Raw genomic sequence first — 16741 nt, 5'->3', positions numbered from 1 at the left:
TGACATCAATTCAATGCTGAATTCGATCTCACGAATATGCGGAAATCCAGGAATCTCATCCGGGAAGACATCCGCAAACTCTCTAACCACTGGTATATCAATCAACCCAGGCCTAGACTTCAGGACATCAACTGCATAAATCAAGAATCCCTCTGCTCCTTTCTGTAACAAACGAGTCATCAACAAAACAGATATCAAAGGGATCTTCGATCTAGAACCCTTACCGAAAAATTTCCACTCATCGGCCATCTCCGGTCTGAATCTGACTACCTTCTGAAAACAATCCACGGTAGCTCTGTACTTGGTTAAAGCATCTATACCAACAATGCAGTCAAAATCTTATAATCCAAGTACAATGAAATCCAATTCAATCATATTCCATTCAAAACAAAGTTCACAGTTTCGAACCAATTTCATAGAAACAATTCCTCCACCCAAAGGTGAAGTAACAACAACTATAGCAGGTAAAGGCTCAGAAGGCAAGGCATGCATCAAAACAAATTGCTTAGATATAAATGAATGAGATGCACCCGTATCTATCAATACATGAGCAGAGTAACCAAAAATCGAACAGTTACCTGCTATAACATCATTAGGTGCTGCCTGAGCCTGATCCTCAGTAAGAGCAAACACTCTCGCATGCTTCCTAGGAGTTTGATTCACATTCTGATTACCTCCCTGTCCATTCTGCTATTGAGGCTGAAAAGAGTGAACTACAAAAGCTTGCCTCTCAGGCTGAACTTGTTGTCTCGAAGAACTCCCACCCTGCGATCGCTCAGAACTACGCTGAGGACACACTCTAGAAAAGTGTCTGGTCTGGTGACAGATATGACAGCTTCCAAAGATTCCTCTACACTGATCACTGGGGTGTCGACCTCCACACTTGCTGCAAGACATACCAGATGATCCAGAACTTTGTCCTGAACCGAATTGCTTCGAGCCACTGGAACCAAAAGAACTGCTCCCTGGCTTCTTGAACTGTTTCCCCTTCGGACGAAAGTAATCCTTTCTGTTACCTCCACTGCTACCTCACTCGGATCTCGGTGGATGACTTTGAAATTTAGACGGCTGATTTTGAAAATCTCTGCTCTGAAGTACAAACTAAGATCCTCGCTGTCTCACCAAACCTGCTTCGGCTCCTTTGGCTTGATTCATAGCATCGACAAAATTATCGGGCCTTCTAGTATTAACCAAAGTAAAGATCTCGGGTTTCAAGCCATTAATGAACTGATCGGTTTTTTTTTCTTCATTATCGGCAATGTGCGGCACAAATTTCAACAGGCTATCGAACTTGGCCACGTACTCTTCAATATTCAAATTCCCTTGCCTCAAAGTAGCAAATTCGGCCCCTTTATCTTTTCTATACGAGATTGGGAAGAAGCGTTTGTAGAACTCTGTTTTAAACACACTCCAAGAAACAACCATACCTCAATTCTCTAGGCCTTTCTTCATCGAGATCCACCAATTTTTAGCAATACCCTGAAGCTGATGAACAACTAACGAGATACGATGATCGTCTGAGTAGTCGAGAGAATCGAACAACTGATCAATGTCCTCCAACCAACTCTCACAATCAACTGCATTCTCGGCACCCTTCAACGTTGGCAGTTTGAACAACTGAAACCTCTTCAGTAAGGTTTCCATTGGCGTCGCAGTGACATCCATCACATCAGCCTCAGTACTACCCTGATCATTCGGAGGAGTTACTGCTGGTCATTCCTGTTCAAAACTTGTCGAGGTGCCATATCTGATATTCAAGAGATTAGGACACATATACCTCAATTCAACAATTCGGTGCCCTTCAACCTCTTTTTCTCATATTCATTCAATCTCAGAAAGCATTCGAATTTAAAACAGGAAACAATTGCAGTTCGTGTTTCAAATAATTCATGCTTTACAATTTAAATCACAAAATCATGTAATTCAAATAATTCTCGAATAATACAGCATGCTCGCATGGAATTCAACTAGTCAAAAAAAGAATTCAATCACATGCGAGAAATTAATTCAAGCGGACTCGATCTACCCCGCTCACTCTAATTAAATCCAAGAACTTATTGCTCTGATACCACTTAATGTAAGGACCTCGGTTCTAATCATCTAATCATAAGTAAATCGATCAAACAATCACAAAAGGCGAGGCAGAATTAAGTAAAGAACTTTTTTTTAAAGCATGCACGGACCCCGTGCACACCTCCGTGCCCGGGTCCATGCATTAATCTGTAGCCGAGAATCAAAGAGTGCAAAATACATGGACCCCGTGCACAAAATGCACGAAAAATCAACTCTCTGCCTCAGCAGTAACATCACACGGACCCTTACACGGAGGTGGCATGGGGTCCGTGCATGTCAACATCAATTCATTTTCGAAAACAGAGGATACACAGACCCTTGAACGGATGTGGCACGGGGTCCGTGCATATCAAACCTCAAACAAAAACCTCGAGCGGAGGACACACGGACCCTTGCAAGGAGGTGGAACGGGGTCCATGCCCTGCTACACCAGCAAAAATAAAAAGCATAACAGATCTGATAAAACCCAATAAAAACTCAAATCTCAATCATAACATGCATTAATACTTCAATCTATCAAAATATGATACATGAAGGTCTAAAGTTGTTCAAACATCCAAAGTAGAACATGCATCAGTTCTAAACTTAATTCAAACTTCAAATACATAACAAGTTCGATAATACAATTCGACTTCTAAAACCGATCCTCACTTCTATCAATCACAACCCGATCTAGCCATGTTGTCTCTGACTCGATCCTACCCCACCTGTTTCCAAGTACACATACAAAAACAAGACAACAACCTGATAACTCCGATGAGAATAATATTTCCGGTAAAAGCAACAAACATGAAATATCAAATAATATATCAAAATCATGATATAACTTCAACACATTCCAAATATGAAATAGAATGAAATACATGGCATTAAAATCGGGATTATCTAATCAAATAATCAAAGGTAAACTCGATTCTTTGGTTTGGATCCCGAGGTCAAGATATCACAACAACTCATCGACTCTTCCGATCGAGGTGGATGATTCATATCTCAATCCTCTAGACTCTGGAGCAACTATAAGGAGTTTCGGGCTATTGGAGTAACTCGACGACCAATGCCACTCGATTATAGTCCCCAAAACATCTAATTCAAAATGAAATCAAATTGTTTGGCTCAAGATGAATGCAAGTGAAAATCGAATACATTCAAACATATAATTCAAGTAATTCAATTAAACATGCAAGTATGTGATTTCAGGGAAACTTGAAAATCAACTCAGATTCGAGTATTCGTCCCATTATAATTCTATGTCGACTTATACCTTTTCTCGATTCGAAGAGCTCCAAATCCGGATAATCAAAACAAAGATCTCAATCAAAATCCTAACAAACTTCAAACCAAGACTTCGATGAATAAACATTACCAATCCTCGGCCAATTCTTTATCGATTCATATTCTGCCAACTCCGAATCCAACAACCTTCAAACAAATCTGTAATGAAGTAATATAGGATCGAAATCAACATTCAAACTCAAACGAAATATGGCTCAATCAATTCAAACCCAACGATATCCCAAAACTCATATCGGCGGCATAACGGCTATTAAACGAAAAACCAAAAAACCACAAACTCAGCATATCAATCAATACAACTCATAAAAACCACCATCTCAACACAACCAACTCAATATCAATCAAATCTCAAAACCCCATTTTTGACTTATGCTTCAAAAATTCATAACAATTCCGAACATCGTTATTTTTCCAATCTGACTTCGAATAAATGATATATGCTAGCTCAAGAACAGCATATCCAAAAATAATCGAATTCCAACGACGTCCAAAAATTGAAGTATAGCTGATCGAAAAAAAACTTACGATAGAACGAAGCCTTCGATGTCGTGATCGTGAATCTACCTCAAGATTTAATTTCTACCAGACGGATTGTACGAAACCGGAGAAACAAAAGCTTGAAGAAGGCTTGTAGTTTCTTCAATGGAGGGGCACTGTTTGGAAGAAGGAGGAGAAGAAATGAAGAAGCCTAGTCATGCATCCAATAATAAAGACCAAGTCAAATGGCCAAATTGCACTTTAGTCCCTAAAATTCTCAAAAAATTACAATTCAGTCCTTGATCAATTCTCAATTCAATCCCTCAAATTTTTAATCTCGGAATATCAATATATAATAAACTCAATTAAGATAATTTCTGGGCGTTACAGCTTCTGATCTTCAACTTAGTATCTTTTGTTCCGCAAAAATATGAACTGTTGATTTTCCAAGGTCGGACCATCCGATCTCATCTTTGGTGCATCCGATCAATGATAATTTCTTCAACTTTGAATTTTAGAATTTTGAGATCTCTGTTTATGGTTAGGACATTTTGGATCTTCCGATCCCCGAACAGAACTTCCGAACTCATGCTCTTCGTTGCCTCCGAACATATTTACTTCGCTGCATCCTAACTACTTCAGCAGGGCTTCAAGTCGGTTCTGTTCGGACCTTCCGATCACTGCTTCGGAGATTCCGAACTCAACTGGACAAAAATCCTAAATTCTGCATTTTCTCAAATTAAAACATTAGTAACAATGGACCGAGTTTTTTAATCATCAAAACACAATTGTTGAGATATGTTAATGCATTAAATATATTAATCTCACAACTCGAGATTTGTATGCGTTTGAGGCGCAAAAAGAAATAATCCCAAACACTGCATATGTTTGAATTTTTTTTAAAAAAATGCATTTAGGAAATTTTGTTAATTAAGGAAAAACTCATATGCATTTTTGTTTTGAGTAATCACAAAGGTCCGTTTGCTTTCAGTAGAGTTTTTAAAATAATAAGTGTTTTTTTAAGCTGGCTTTTAAAAGCACTTTTTAAAGTAAAAGTTGAAATAATTTTGTGTTTGGATAAAAATATTGAAAACACTTTTTTAAAGTTGAGTTTTAAAATAAGCATTTGAAAAGCTATAAATATAGGTTTTTAAAAAAAACACTTATTTTGGCTTAAATAAGTGCTTTTAATAGCAGTTAAAATTTATCCAAATACATTTGAGTTAATAAAACACTTTTTTTTTTTTTTAAAAAAAAGCATTTTTTCTTAATTGTCTACTGAAACCAAATGGATATATGGGAAAAAATAATTGAAAAAGATTTCTTTGGTTTTTAACCGAGGGGCCACTATATGTTTTTGTCAATTTTATACCGTTGGTAGAGGGTGATTCTATGCTACACCAGGTGAGATACACTCATTTTGTGTTTTTTGTTAAGATGTTCGCGCAAACATCTTGCTGAAAAAAAATCATGTGAACCCCGCCTGTACTTTTTTGTCATTTAGCATGATATTTTTTGTCATTTAGGAATATGTTCGCGCGAACATCTCAAAAAAATTAGGGAGTATTTCACCCGGTGTAGCATAGAATCACCCGTTGGTAGATGGACTCTGCTTTATTGTTATACCAACTGGACTCTGCTCAATTTTTATTACAATTTTGTTTTAAAAGCTGAAAATGATGTTGAAATATGTTGATTTTTCCTTATTTTGTGTTAAAAATCTTTCATTATCTTCTTTCTTACTACCACTTTGTGAATATTGTTTAGGGTCTGGAAATAGATACTCTGATTTAATTTTTTTCGAAGAATATATATTTTCTTACCTTTTTTAGTTTGTTTTTGTTAAAAACAATAATATGTATCTATAGCTGCATATCTAACGAAACCAAATTTTGGTATAAAAAATAAGGCAATTTGTTTCCCAAAAATACTCATCCCGTTCTATTTTACTTTTAAGAGCAAATGATAAAATTAAAATCAAAAGTCAAAACGCAAAAAGTAGATTATAAACAATTACCCCAACATTATACACAACAGGAAAATAGAAGGATTATACATTTTTTTGTAAAAAAAAATGTTACAAATGAACGCATTACGTATGTTGATTCACGTGATATATATTATTTTTTTTGAAAGGACTTGATATATATTATTAATCCATACGTGTGCTTATAATAATATAATAACATATGATCGCAAATTATGAATTGATAATTGATAAACATGACACAGACCATTTCAAAATTTAAAATTGAGGCCAAAAAATAAAAGCAAAATTGGTGAAAACCAAATCGATCCCATGTCGTCTGTCGAGCCTGGTTGTTGGGGATAGAAATGATGGAATTGGATGGTCACCAAACTAAATCATTAAATTTTCGTGCTAATATTTGGTACATCAAATAATTCTTTAATCATAATCCAAAGTCCACATTTAACTTTGAACTCCCACATTTTCCTAAATTAATAATTAAATCTTGTCCAAATTATCCGATTTCAATTAAATGCATTGCTTGCAGGCAATCTACCAAATCACAATCAACCCTGTTTTCTATGTCTTCTAATTATTTCGGATGCATTTATTTGCCTTGATAAATGAAGGATTACATAATTAATAATGACTAATTCTGTGTTACTTGCAAAATTGAAAATGGGTATAAATCTTTTGGCCCGTTAATGATAGCATTCACAGATGATTTTTAGTCCTAAATTTTTTATGAAATTATAAAATTTTACAAAAATTTTTTAATCCATCCAACTAAACATATTATTATTTATCCATAACCACTCTATATCCTATCAAATTATCTTAATAATCATACTTTAATCTATACTTGCTCATTTTCATCATTTAAAGTAAACACAGCCTTAAATTATTATTAGTTCAAGTTCGCATGATGCAGTTTTTTTTTTAATTGAATCATGCTACGTGTATAATAAGGGTTACACATTGAGTTACAAAGTGCATTTAAAATCACAAAACTATCCTAAATACATGTTGGAAAGATTTTTTTTCAAATCAAATAAAAAAAGTTAATTTTATAATTTAAAATACAATTTGTAATTCTCTTTGTACATATAACATTTTACTTTTTGAATGATTGATTCTCTAATAAGATTATGAAAATTGGATTATATGATTTTGAAGTTTATCACCTAACAAGTAACAAATCATTGTTGGACATTGATTTAAGAGGCATGGGTGTGTTAAATATTTTAATGCATAAATGCAGTGGGTTTTGTTTGTCTTTTGTTCAGAAACACCACCAAGAATCTGACCCCCCACCCCCCGCTTTCTTCTCTTCACGCCACTCACATTTCTCCTGTCTTTAGTATATTTAATTCACCATATATTTGGGTTGGTGTCATTAGAGGCATTACATTAATCCTCCATAGACATTACAGATTTCCAGTGGTCTTTCGATATCATAAGCAAAACTTGCAGTGAATCTGTTCGTGCACATGCACAGCCATTATTCCAAGACTCGTCCTTTTTCACCGGAGAAGTAAATTTATAATATTCAATCCTCTTCTTTGAAGCAAAGGTATCGCCTTTTCTTTTTCTTCCTTCTTTTACACCTTTGCTTTATTCAGTCTCTCTTTTTAGTTCCTGGATTTTCGTGCTTTTGCTTTTGGAGAGTTGTTATAATAATCTGTAATGAATTTTTCAGTTACGGGTTGCACCAACTATATGCCCCCCCATTGTGAATCATGAGTACTGTGACATTGATGTGTACGAAGTGAAGTTCAAGCTTTTGAAGGAAGAAATGATGTGGGATTTTGGTTTAGCTTGTGTCGTTCCGCGCCGAAGACGGCGGAGCTCTAGCAAGAATTCGGAGCACAACAAGGCTTGGTTGCTGGCTGGGCCTGGTGGCTGTGGTGCAGAGGAGCCACACTCGGTTCACTCTTCTTTCAGATTCAGTTTATGCTCTCAGATTGAGCTTGAATCCATGCCAGTAAATAGTGGCTGTTCTTCTGCTACTGTTTTGATGGTGAATTTGGATAATGGCATGTTGGCAGATTCTAAAACTAGAGAGTTAAAATGGAGGAGAATTGAGTCACTGGAGAGGAGTATTTCTCCTGTGTCACACTCTTTAATTAGGTTCAGCTACTCGGAAATCCTCCATGCCTCGAGAAACTTTTCCAAAGGTACTACTACTACTACATTGGTTTTTTTTTTTTTTTGATTCCATGATTTTGTGTGTCAAAATGATTTGTTATATTTAATTCTGTGTTGTTTTGTTGTATGGTTAGGAAGAGTTTTAGGGAAAGGAGCATTGAGCTGTGTGTTTAGAGGAAGTGTTGGATTTCTTAGAACTTCAGTGGCCATTAAGCGGTTGGATAAAGAAGACAAGGAGGCATCAAAGACTTTTTGTAGGGAATTAATGATAGCCAGTTCTTTGCATAATCCTCACATTGTTCCCCTGGTGGGATTTTGCATTGATGCTGAGGAAGGCTTGTTTCTGGTCTACAAGTATGTTTCTGGTGGAAGCTTGGAGCGATTTTTACACGGTATGATTTCATATCGATTGCATTTCATTTCCTAGAAGAACATATGGTGTGTCCTAAGAAGTTTAAGTTGATTCAAGATGTGATGTTGTGTGCAGAAAAGAATGCTGAAGGAAAGGGTTGTCTGGCGCTTCAATGGTCTGTTAGGTATAAGATTGCCGTGGGAATTGCAGAGGCGATCGAGTATTTGCATAATGGAACAGAGAGATGTGTTGTTCATAGGGACATTAAGCCCTCAAACATCGTTCTGTCCTCCAAAATGAAGCCAAAGGTGAAGGAGAACCCCATTTCTTGGATCTCCTTTTTGGTTCAATTCCCATTAGGTAGCCGGAGATTTTTTATATCCATTTTTTGTTAGTTTACAACTTTACATCTACAGCTGTGCGATTTTGGATTGGCAACATGGACTCCTGCGCGTTCGGTACCATTCCTCTGTAAAACGGTTAAAGGCACTTTTGGGTATGACATCTACAACTTTCAAGTATAAATTTTCTTGGTTCCATTCTAAAATCAAAGACTGTTTTTTCTTGAATCTTATAGGTACTTGGCTCCTGAATACTTCCAGCACGGCAAAGTGTCTGATAAAACCGATGTTTACGCCTTTGGAGTCGTTCTGTTGCAACTAATAACTGGTCGGAAACCTATTGAATCAAGAAGAGGACCGGGAGAAGAAAATTTGGTTTCTTGGGTATGTCATTGCCTATTGTTGCTCCTGATTTTTACTCAAGTATGGTGTGGTAAAATACAAACTTATGAATGGATATTCTGTCCATTTATCCTTGTAGGCAAAGCCGCTGTTGCAGCTAGGAGGGGTGGAAAAATTGCTCGATCCACGATTAAACTTTACAAGAAAGCAATCAAAACAGATAGCACAAATGATTCAAGCTGCGAGTGCTTGCATAACCTACGAGGAATCACTTAGGCTAGACATGCGTGAGATCGTCAAATTACTGAGAGGAAAAGAATCAGTTGGCTTAAGCAGAGATTTTAATTCTCAAATGCAGGGGACGAAGAATGAAATGAGCAGTCATTTTGCATTAGCCATGCTAGGAGCCGAATTCGACGACGATTATCACTTCCACTGCCGGTGATGTAAGAAACTTCAGGCCAAGAATTGGTCAATGAGTGTGATTTAGCTTAGATATCATGAGATTGTATCATGTATAGTTCTGCATATGATATATTTGCTTTGTTTTAGCCAAATTCGAGTGGTGGGACTGGCTCCAACTAAGCATTTAGGACAAGGGTCGGCGAATCCTTGTATCTCGGGGCGTAACTCATTATTATCACATAATGATACGATGATTATTAGAGAATAATATGCAGTAATTTGACTGGATTATTTTATTTTATTTATATGAGTTCTGTGTTATTTCATATCCCATGTTAGGGAGCCTGCAAATATTCTCGATGACTGGAAAGTAATACAATGCCGTCGTGCAAATGATTCAAGATTGCATGTGCCCTGTGTCAGGCTTCATGGTCTTGCGTGACTCCCTTGTGTAACAGCAGAGATTTCAGAGATTTATCCATTATTTATTGCCTTTATAATATAATATAGTTTTTGCCATCATTGAAAAAAGTGATCCTTAAATTTTGGCTTAAAAAAATTATTTTTATGTGTTTTTTATATCTAGATAATGTGTTAACTTATATTTAACTTAATTGAAATTCAAAAGCTAGTCATATTGTGATTATGATTCTTCAAAAGTGATTCTAATAAAAATGTTAGTTATAAAATCACTATATTACTTATTTATCAAACACTACTCAACTTTGATTTTTAGATTTTCACTTTTGTTTTCAAACAATATTAAGGGAGTATTTGCAAAAGATTATGCTTTTGTAGAAGTGATTAAATTTATAGATTATAAAAAAGTTAAGAAAAATCAAAAGTTGGTAGTATTTGAAAACAAATATGAAAATTTAAAGATCAAAGTTGGGTAGTGTTTGATAAATAAGTGATTAGAGTAATTTTAACATTGATCTTTTTATTAAAACCATTTTTGAAGAATCATAATCACCATATGACTAGCTTTTGGATTTTAATTAAGTTAATCATAAACTAACACATAATTTGGTTTTAAAAAACACACAAAAGTGATTTTTTAAGCTAAAATCTAACAATCACTTTTTTTTTAGTGATTGCAAATACTCCCTAACTTTTGATTTCTCTTCACTTTTTTACAATATCTATAATGACTTCTATAAAAGCATAATCTATTGCAAACGCTCCCTAAAAAACGAAAGGATTTGAGTATACTATTTAGAAATAAAACATCTTACAATTCGTGGCCTCGTATAGTCAAAATGGTGAAGCTCTCAACTTTGGTTAAAACTGAATCAAATTATCACCGAGAAAAGAACAATGGGATATGTCAATTAAGTATAGTACAGTTCTTTTATTCTTATTTTTCTTTTGAACCAACTCTTGCACACTTTTTTCCATGAATGTATTAACTGAATCAAATTTCATACAGAATTATGAATACAAGGAAATGTACCGCGGGGGAAAATTGTTCATGCAGACACGTCAGGCGATGTACAAAAAAAACTACTGGATGTTGAAATTTGGTGGTTTGAATGAGAAAATTTACGAAACCGACTTGAGCAGGGCGTCGAGCACAGTTTCTCTTGTGGGCAGAGCTGGGATTGCACCTCTTTCTGTCACAGTCAAGGCACCACAAGCATTGGCAAATCTCAGAGCTTCCCTTAACCGGTTCTCGTCCTGATCAGATGGAAGAAACAAATATAATACACATGAAGCGTGAAATTCATTTGCTCTCTAAAGCTCGAACTCCTCAAGGGTGGGACTAATAATTGTTTCATGCTTAACAGTATAAAATCGGGATGTCCTGAATTCTGACCACGAATACGAATACCCAGCATGAACATATAATTCCAGGCTTATGTCCCCTAGCCCCAGCCTACACTTGTTTGAACACTATCTACTCATTCCCAACATTATTAGCCCAAGCCTGTAGAACTAGTAGTTGTGGACATATATTGTTTTTTTTTAAAAAAAACATGGGAAAGAAGTATGGTACTAGGCTACGACACACCATCTAACCCCATCACACTGCCTTTGGTTTTATTGTTACCTGAAGCAATGACGTATCTGTAGCTAGCTGTGATAAGACTCCGGCCACAAATGCGTCTCCAGCACCGGTGGTATCCACACTTTCCACCTTTAAACCCGCTACTCTTCCATTAAACTCCTGAAAAATTCACGACAAAGCTTACCATAAGAAAAGTACCCAGTGTCTGTTTGGAAGAAAAGAATTGACAAGTTAGGCTCAAAATCAAACCATTAGTATTTTAAAATTTAAACATGAAACTTCTAACATGTCATATTTATCACGATATAGAAACCACACCTTAGTGTAATATCGGCAACCTTCTTGACCTTCAGTGACGAGGAGTAATCTGAGGTTTGGATGGTATAACTTACGAACAACGTTATCATCATAGGGATCTTCCCCATTTGTCAAAAAACATATCTCTTCCTCGCTTATCTGTGGTTTTATATAACTCAAACATAAGATTCCGTACGTTGCATTGAAATTTATGATCTAAAAAGCAATTAAGTTCAAATATATTACCTTAATAATATCAGCCGTGTTCCATATGCTAAGAATGCCTTCTCTTGCACTTTCTGCAGAAGGCCACAACGGAAGCCTCAAATTTGGATCATATGACAAGATAACGCCGGCTTCCTTTGCGGCTATTGTGGCAGCAATGTGGGTCGATTTACAAGGTTCAGTGATTAAACTTATTGAACCATAGTGGAAAATTTTGGCCTGATGAGGACCGAGAATCGGTCAGAATCCGTAACTAAGTCTTTGATTGGCTAAAACCATTATTTTAGAAAATCAAATCTCTCAAATTAAGAAACAAACCAAGTCAAATTTGAAACCCATAAGCATCGGTAATCAATATTAAAAGCCATTGCACATAAGTAAAATCGATCTTCTTTTGTTTCTAAAAACCTACACACTATGCTGCTATAGAATTTTTTACTCATTTGCTTTAGGAGAGTTCCCATCACATACCTTTTTAATCAACTCCAAGTCAAGTTCTGACACTTGAAGCAACATATCAGCGCTAGGATTACGATAGAACATGAATTCACGTTCTCCATCCTTTCTGAGTGTCACAAACGCTAAGGCTGTTCTAGCCCCTGGATCAAACCTCATTCCCTCATTATTTACATTGTTTTGCCTCAAAATATCAGCAAGCATGTAACCAAATTCATCTTCACCCACCTGAGCATGAATCAAATGACATTTATATACGAACATCAATTTTCAAGGCTTTAAAAAGAGAAAGTAGCAACACATAAATCATTTTATTTTGTAAATTTGAAAAATAGACGTAATGATTGACGGACATTTATGTCAACAAAATCATTTTTAGAAGCCAGCATACTTGTCACCTGCACACAACATCAAATACAACTATTTGTATTTGATGTTCTATAAAGTGACATGTACCACAATGTCGACATCGATTGGATGATATTCCGGCTGTACCGGCTTATTGTTAAGCCATAAGCTCAAAAAGATACCAAATCCACAATTCTTACGAAACCAATTTGGGATAATAACATCCATAGCATATTTGTACATGAACTTGCATTGCAAATAGAAGATAATACACTAAACTACCTTGCCTATGAATGCTGATGCACCGCCTAGGCGAGCAATGCCGACTGCGACATTTGCGGGGGCCCCTCCAGGAGCCTTCTTAAATGCTGCTGCTTCAGCTAATGAAAGCCCACTTGTGGTTGGAACAAAATCAATCAGCATTTCCCCAAAGCAAACCACAAGATTTGATGAATCATCTTTTTCGACCGTCCCATTATCGTTTTCAAACGCTTTTCCTATCAGAAATGGACAAACAAAACACAAACAAAGCAAGCTAAGCTGATACATCGCTTTTACTTTTTTTTTTGAAATGATAAAACTTTTGGTCCTAAATTTCATCATTTAATCTAGCAGTTTCATGTAAAACAGAGTTTCCAAAATATAAACAATTTCTGACCTCGGATTCTGAATCGTGGAAACGAAGCTGCTGACTTTGAAGAAAAAACTGTGGCTTTGGCTCTGACACCGCATCTCCTGTGGAGAGAAGAGGGACCCAATAACCAATTGGGTAGCCCAAAAAGTTGAGACTTGGAAGAAACACAGCTGAAGCTCAAAGCAGTAGAATGAAGAGCCATGTATCAAGTTCCAAAATAGATAACAGGAACGAAATTTCACTGATCCACAAGGAAAGACTTGTTCCTCGGAGCAATGGCCTAGCTAGCTATATTATATAGTCGACGTTAAAATCGATGTCTACCAAAGGGGGAAAACTCAAACAGGCAACATCGGACTCATCGAACTGTAAGGATCAGTAAAATCTTGCAAGAAAAGGGATAATTTTTAATCTTCTATTTTCAGTCCAGCGGAGATAGCCAAGAATGAGCGGACACTGAAGCGAGCAAGTAGATGTTCGTAGTCTACAGGAGCTTTGACTTCTCAAGTATGATTTATATTATGTACTGATTACATATGCATACCCCAAATAGTAAACATTCTAACATCAAATTCTACAATAACCATCAAAGTTTGTGATTTCCAATTTTTTTTTCCCCCTAATTTATTAACGGTAAATTTCCCTAAAATCCTTAAATGCAAATTGAATTATGTGTTCATGAGTCCATGTGTAGGGAAAAGATTGTTTCGACTCCCTGACATTGACAATTAATGTTTTTCAGCTCTCTACCCTTGCGAAAGTACTAAATTGACCTCTCTAATATTTTGAAACCCCTCAATACATTTCTACTATACTTCTCTCTTATTTATTTCTTCCATTTGTCTCTTTTCCTTTATATTTATTACTGATTTTATTTTATTTGTTTGATAGGATATTTTTTTTTGAAAAAAATTGACTTATTACTTTATTTCCTTCCTCCATTGACATGTTTTTTTCCCTCACGAAATGTTTTTCTTTTGACTCATCAACACTTTGTTTTTTAATCTTCTTTGATTTTAAGACCCAAAAATAAATTCGTATTAATTTTAAATTGAAAATTATATCTTTTTTAGACAATACCCACACTTCATTGTTTTTAAAATTTGTTAAGGATCAATGTATTTTTGTAGGAGTTTTCCTTTGATATTATGTGGCTTTGTTTCATTCCTGATGTTTATATAACATTTATTTGAATATTAAGTTAGAAATATTGGGATCTATTCATATAATGTAATGTTTTCGTTTTATTTATTTCAATTTTCAAATTATTTTATTTTTTAAGAAAATAATGGGATATATTCATGCAGTACTGTGGAATGTATATTTGATTATAAGGATGTGATTCTCAATTAACAAGTTTTTGCTCTTGAAATTTGAAATTATATTACTGGTTCATAGTTTTTTGTTTCTTTAAGTTAATTATTATTTGTGATAAATTGCATGTGCAAATTAAATTTCAGAATTGACGGGTAATCGATAATGCCGAGCGGTGGTTTTTCGGTATATACCGTTAAAAAAATATAGGTATGAAAAATATTTATACCGATATCGATACCGAAATTTTGAAATTTTGGTATGGAAAAAATTAATATTGATAGTGTATAGATAGGGGTGGTTCGGTACGGTATATCGCGGTATTCAACGAATACCGCGTACCGTACCGAAAATTTTCGATACCGTTATCGTACCGAAAATTTCGGTAAATTTCGGTATGACATAAATTCATACCGATACCGTACCGAATACCGAAATTCGGTATGATACTGTGTATACCATTTTTTAAACTATTTTTTTTTAAAAAAAATGTCGGTATATGCGGTATCATACCGATACCGTGTATATCGACTTTTTTCGGTATACAGAAATACCTAAAATTTGGCAATCTTATACCGATACCGATATCGATACCGAAAATTTCGGTATTTCGAAATTTTCGGTATATACGTTTTTTTTTCGGTACGGTAAAGGCGGTATGACAGCATTTCGATATTTTTCCCCATCTCTACGTATAGATACCGAAAAAAATCGATATACCGAAAAAATATCTGTATATCGAAAAAATTTCGGTACGCTATCAGTATAATTCGATATTTTTTACGGTATGCCAGCCCTTATTAATGCGTAATTTTATCCATTTTTTTATTTTATAGAAAATGAAATTATACTAGTTTACATGCATGCAATTTTAGTTTTTATAATTAATATAAATATAAATAATTGATCGGGCTGAATTTCAAAATATATGTATACTCCTACAAATTCGCGATTTTTTTTAACTAAGCATTTGGAGAATATCTTTGGAAATGTGATATATAGTGTTCCAATAGATTTAATTTACTTTTGTAAAAATTTGAAAAAGTTTATATATAAATATATTATAGTATATATAGTTGTGCATCTATTTTATTTTTCATATATTCTAGTACAATCGTACCTAATTTTTTATTTTTTTCCACGATAATATCGGAAATATAGCAATTCAAATTAATTGTATCTTTAATTAAGCCCATGTTAGTATGTTGCCGAATGAGTAACCATATGTGCATCGTATGTACTAACTGTGCACATAAATTGTAATTAATTTATCAAAGTATGAATATTCAGTAATCAAGCACACAACTGGCAAATTTAAGTACTCGAAATACAAATTTTAAGTATGAACTTATGACATTCTAGCACACAAACTGTAATTATTATATTAAGGTACACGAATAACTACAAATAAGTACAAATGACACGTAATTAGGCACAATGTAGATGAAATCGGGAACTCAAAATAATGATTATCAGTGTAACTTATAGATGTCTGTTGAGTGCTGTTTTAACTATGAAATGGATTAAATATTTAAATGTAAAAAATTTAGCATTTTCTCAATAACGGCTCAGGTACAGTGGACATAAAATTGAAGAAATTAAAGGCTACAAGACCTATCCTAGACACATGTTTGCATGCCCTACACTAAAGTGTATACTTCAAGAAATCATGTACAGTTCGGTACAAATAAAGTACATACACACACCAAGTTTTAGTATCAATTGGATCAAATTTGGTATCAAGCAAGCTTAATCATGGTACAAATGGTTAATAACGGGGTTTCATCTGTCATCTTGCTAATTGTTTAATTTTCAATATTGATTAAGATAATAATATCATCTGTAGCTGCTGCCAATCGCAATAAAAAAAGAGGAGACAGAGGATTGAATCCTGAGCCAGTTGACATTCAATTGGTTAATCCACACAATCCTAATCTTTTCTTTCTTGATTAAATACTCTTGTTTTGATACTGAAGTTTACTTTTACTATTTTTAGCTTAATGTTTATCTAAATACTGGTTCTCTTTGGTTTTTCTGTATTTTCCTTATTCTGGGTTTT

At 34.8% G+C, this 16741-nt stretch overlaps 3 protein-coding genes across 6 annotated transcripts; 1 reads left to right on the top strand and 2 right to left on the bottom strand.

The window, feature by feature from the left end:
- Positions 1 to 339: 339 nt before the first annotated feature.
- LOC140890152 (uncharacterized) lies at positions 340 to 1665 on the bottom strand. The gene is made up of 3 exons (XM_073297911.1): positions 1479 to 1665; positions 1128 to 1394; positions 340 to 536 (listed from the first exon to the last, which is right to left on the bottom strand). Exons 1-3 carry the CDS (start codon positions 1663 to 1665, stop codon positions 340 to 342), a joined length of 651 nt encoding a protein of 216 aa, XP_073154012.1.
- A 5554-nt stretch (positions 1666 to 7219) lies between these two features.
- Positions 7220 to 9720, top strand: LOC140892093 (protein kinase STUNTED-like). 4 transcript variants are annotated; one of them, XM_073300839.1, is made up of 7 exons: positions 7220 to 7385; positions 7587 to 7989; positions 8095 to 8352; positions 8448 to 8620; positions 8729 to 8808; positions 8890 to 9037; positions 9135 to 9719. In XM_073300839.1, exons 2-7 carry the CDS (start codon positions 7608 to 7610, stop codon positions 9438 to 9440), a joined length of 1347 nt encoding a protein of 448 aa, XP_073156940.1. In that variant the 5' UTR covers positions 7220 to 7385; positions 7587 to 7607; the 3' UTR covers positions 9441 to 9719. The 4 variants fall into 4 exon arrangements, with proteins under 4 accessions (XP_073156940.1, XP_073156939.1, XP_073156941.1 ...); XM_073300838.1 differs by having other exon boundaries at positions 7512 to 7989; XM_073300840.1 differs by having other exon boundaries at positions 7630 to 7989; positions 9135 to 9718.
- Positions 9721 to 10689: 969 nt separating this feature from the next.
- Positions 10690 to 13887, bottom strand: LOC140887793 (probable fructokinase-6, chloroplastic). Its single transcript, XM_073295280.1, has 7 exons — positions 13393 to 13887; positions 13017 to 13231; positions 12402 to 12614; positions 11952 to 12149; positions 11727 to 11864; positions 11451 to 11567; positions 10690 to 11077 (listed from the first exon to the last, which is right to left on the bottom strand). Exons 1-7 carry the CDS (start codon positions 13568 to 13570, stop codon positions 10943 to 10945), a joined length of 1194 nt encoding a protein of 397 aa, XP_073151381.1. The 5' UTR covers positions 13571 to 13887; the 3' UTR covers positions 10690 to 10942.
- Positions 13888 to 16741: the final 2854 nt, after the last annotated feature.

This window comes from Henckelia pumila, chromosome 3 (assembly GCF_033568475.1).
Source record: "Henckelia pumila isolate YLH828 chromosome 3, ASM3356847v2, whole genome shotgun sequence".
In the NCBI taxonomy this organism is placed as follows: Eukaryota; Viridiplantae; Streptophyta; class Magnoliopsida; order Lamiales; family Gesneriaceae; genus Henckelia; species Henckelia pumila.
The sequence above is the reverse complement of the archived record's forward strand: the minus strand, read 5'-3'. Positions and strand labels throughout refer to the sequence as shown.

Bases quoted from the DNA above. Each gene is read 5' to 3' on its own strand.
- LOC140890152 (XM_073297911.1), bottom strand. From the start codon at position 1,665: ATGGATGTCACTGCGACGCCAATGGAAACCTTACTGAAGAGGTTTCAG. The intron at 1,395-1,478 runs GTATTGCTAAAA...TGTTTAAAACAG, and splicing joins AGTTGTTCATCAGCTTCAGG to AGTTCTACAAACGCTTCTTC. The intron at 537-1,127 runs GTTTGGTGAGAC...ATGTATTGATAG, and splicing joins AGCCAAAGGAGCCGAAGCAG to ATACGGGTGCATCTCATTCA.
- LOC140892093 (XM_073300841.1), top strand. From the start codon at position 7,608: ATGATGTGGGATTTTGGTTTAGCTTGTGTCGTTCCGCGCCGAAGACGG. The intron at 8,621-8,728 runs GTGAAGGAGAAC...TTACATCTACAG, and splicing joins CCTCCAAAATGAAGCCAAAG to CTGTGCGATTTTGGATTGGC. The intron at 8,809-8,889 runs GTATGACATCTA...TGAATCTTATAG, and splicing joins ACGGTTAAAGGCACTTTTGG to GTACTTGGCTCCTGAATACT.
- LOC140887793 (XM_073295280.1), bottom strand. From the start codon at position 13,570: ATGGCTCTTCATTCTACTGCTTTGAGCTTCAGCTGTGTTTCTTCCAAG. The intron at 12,150-12,401 runs GTATGTGATGGG...GGTCCTCATCAG, and splicing joins ACTTGGAGTTGATTAAAAAG to GCCAAAATTTTCCACTATGG. The intron at 11,078-11,450 runs GTAACAATAAAA...CCATCTGATCAG, and splicing joins CAGATACGTCATTGCTTCAG to GACGAGAACCGGTTAAGGGA.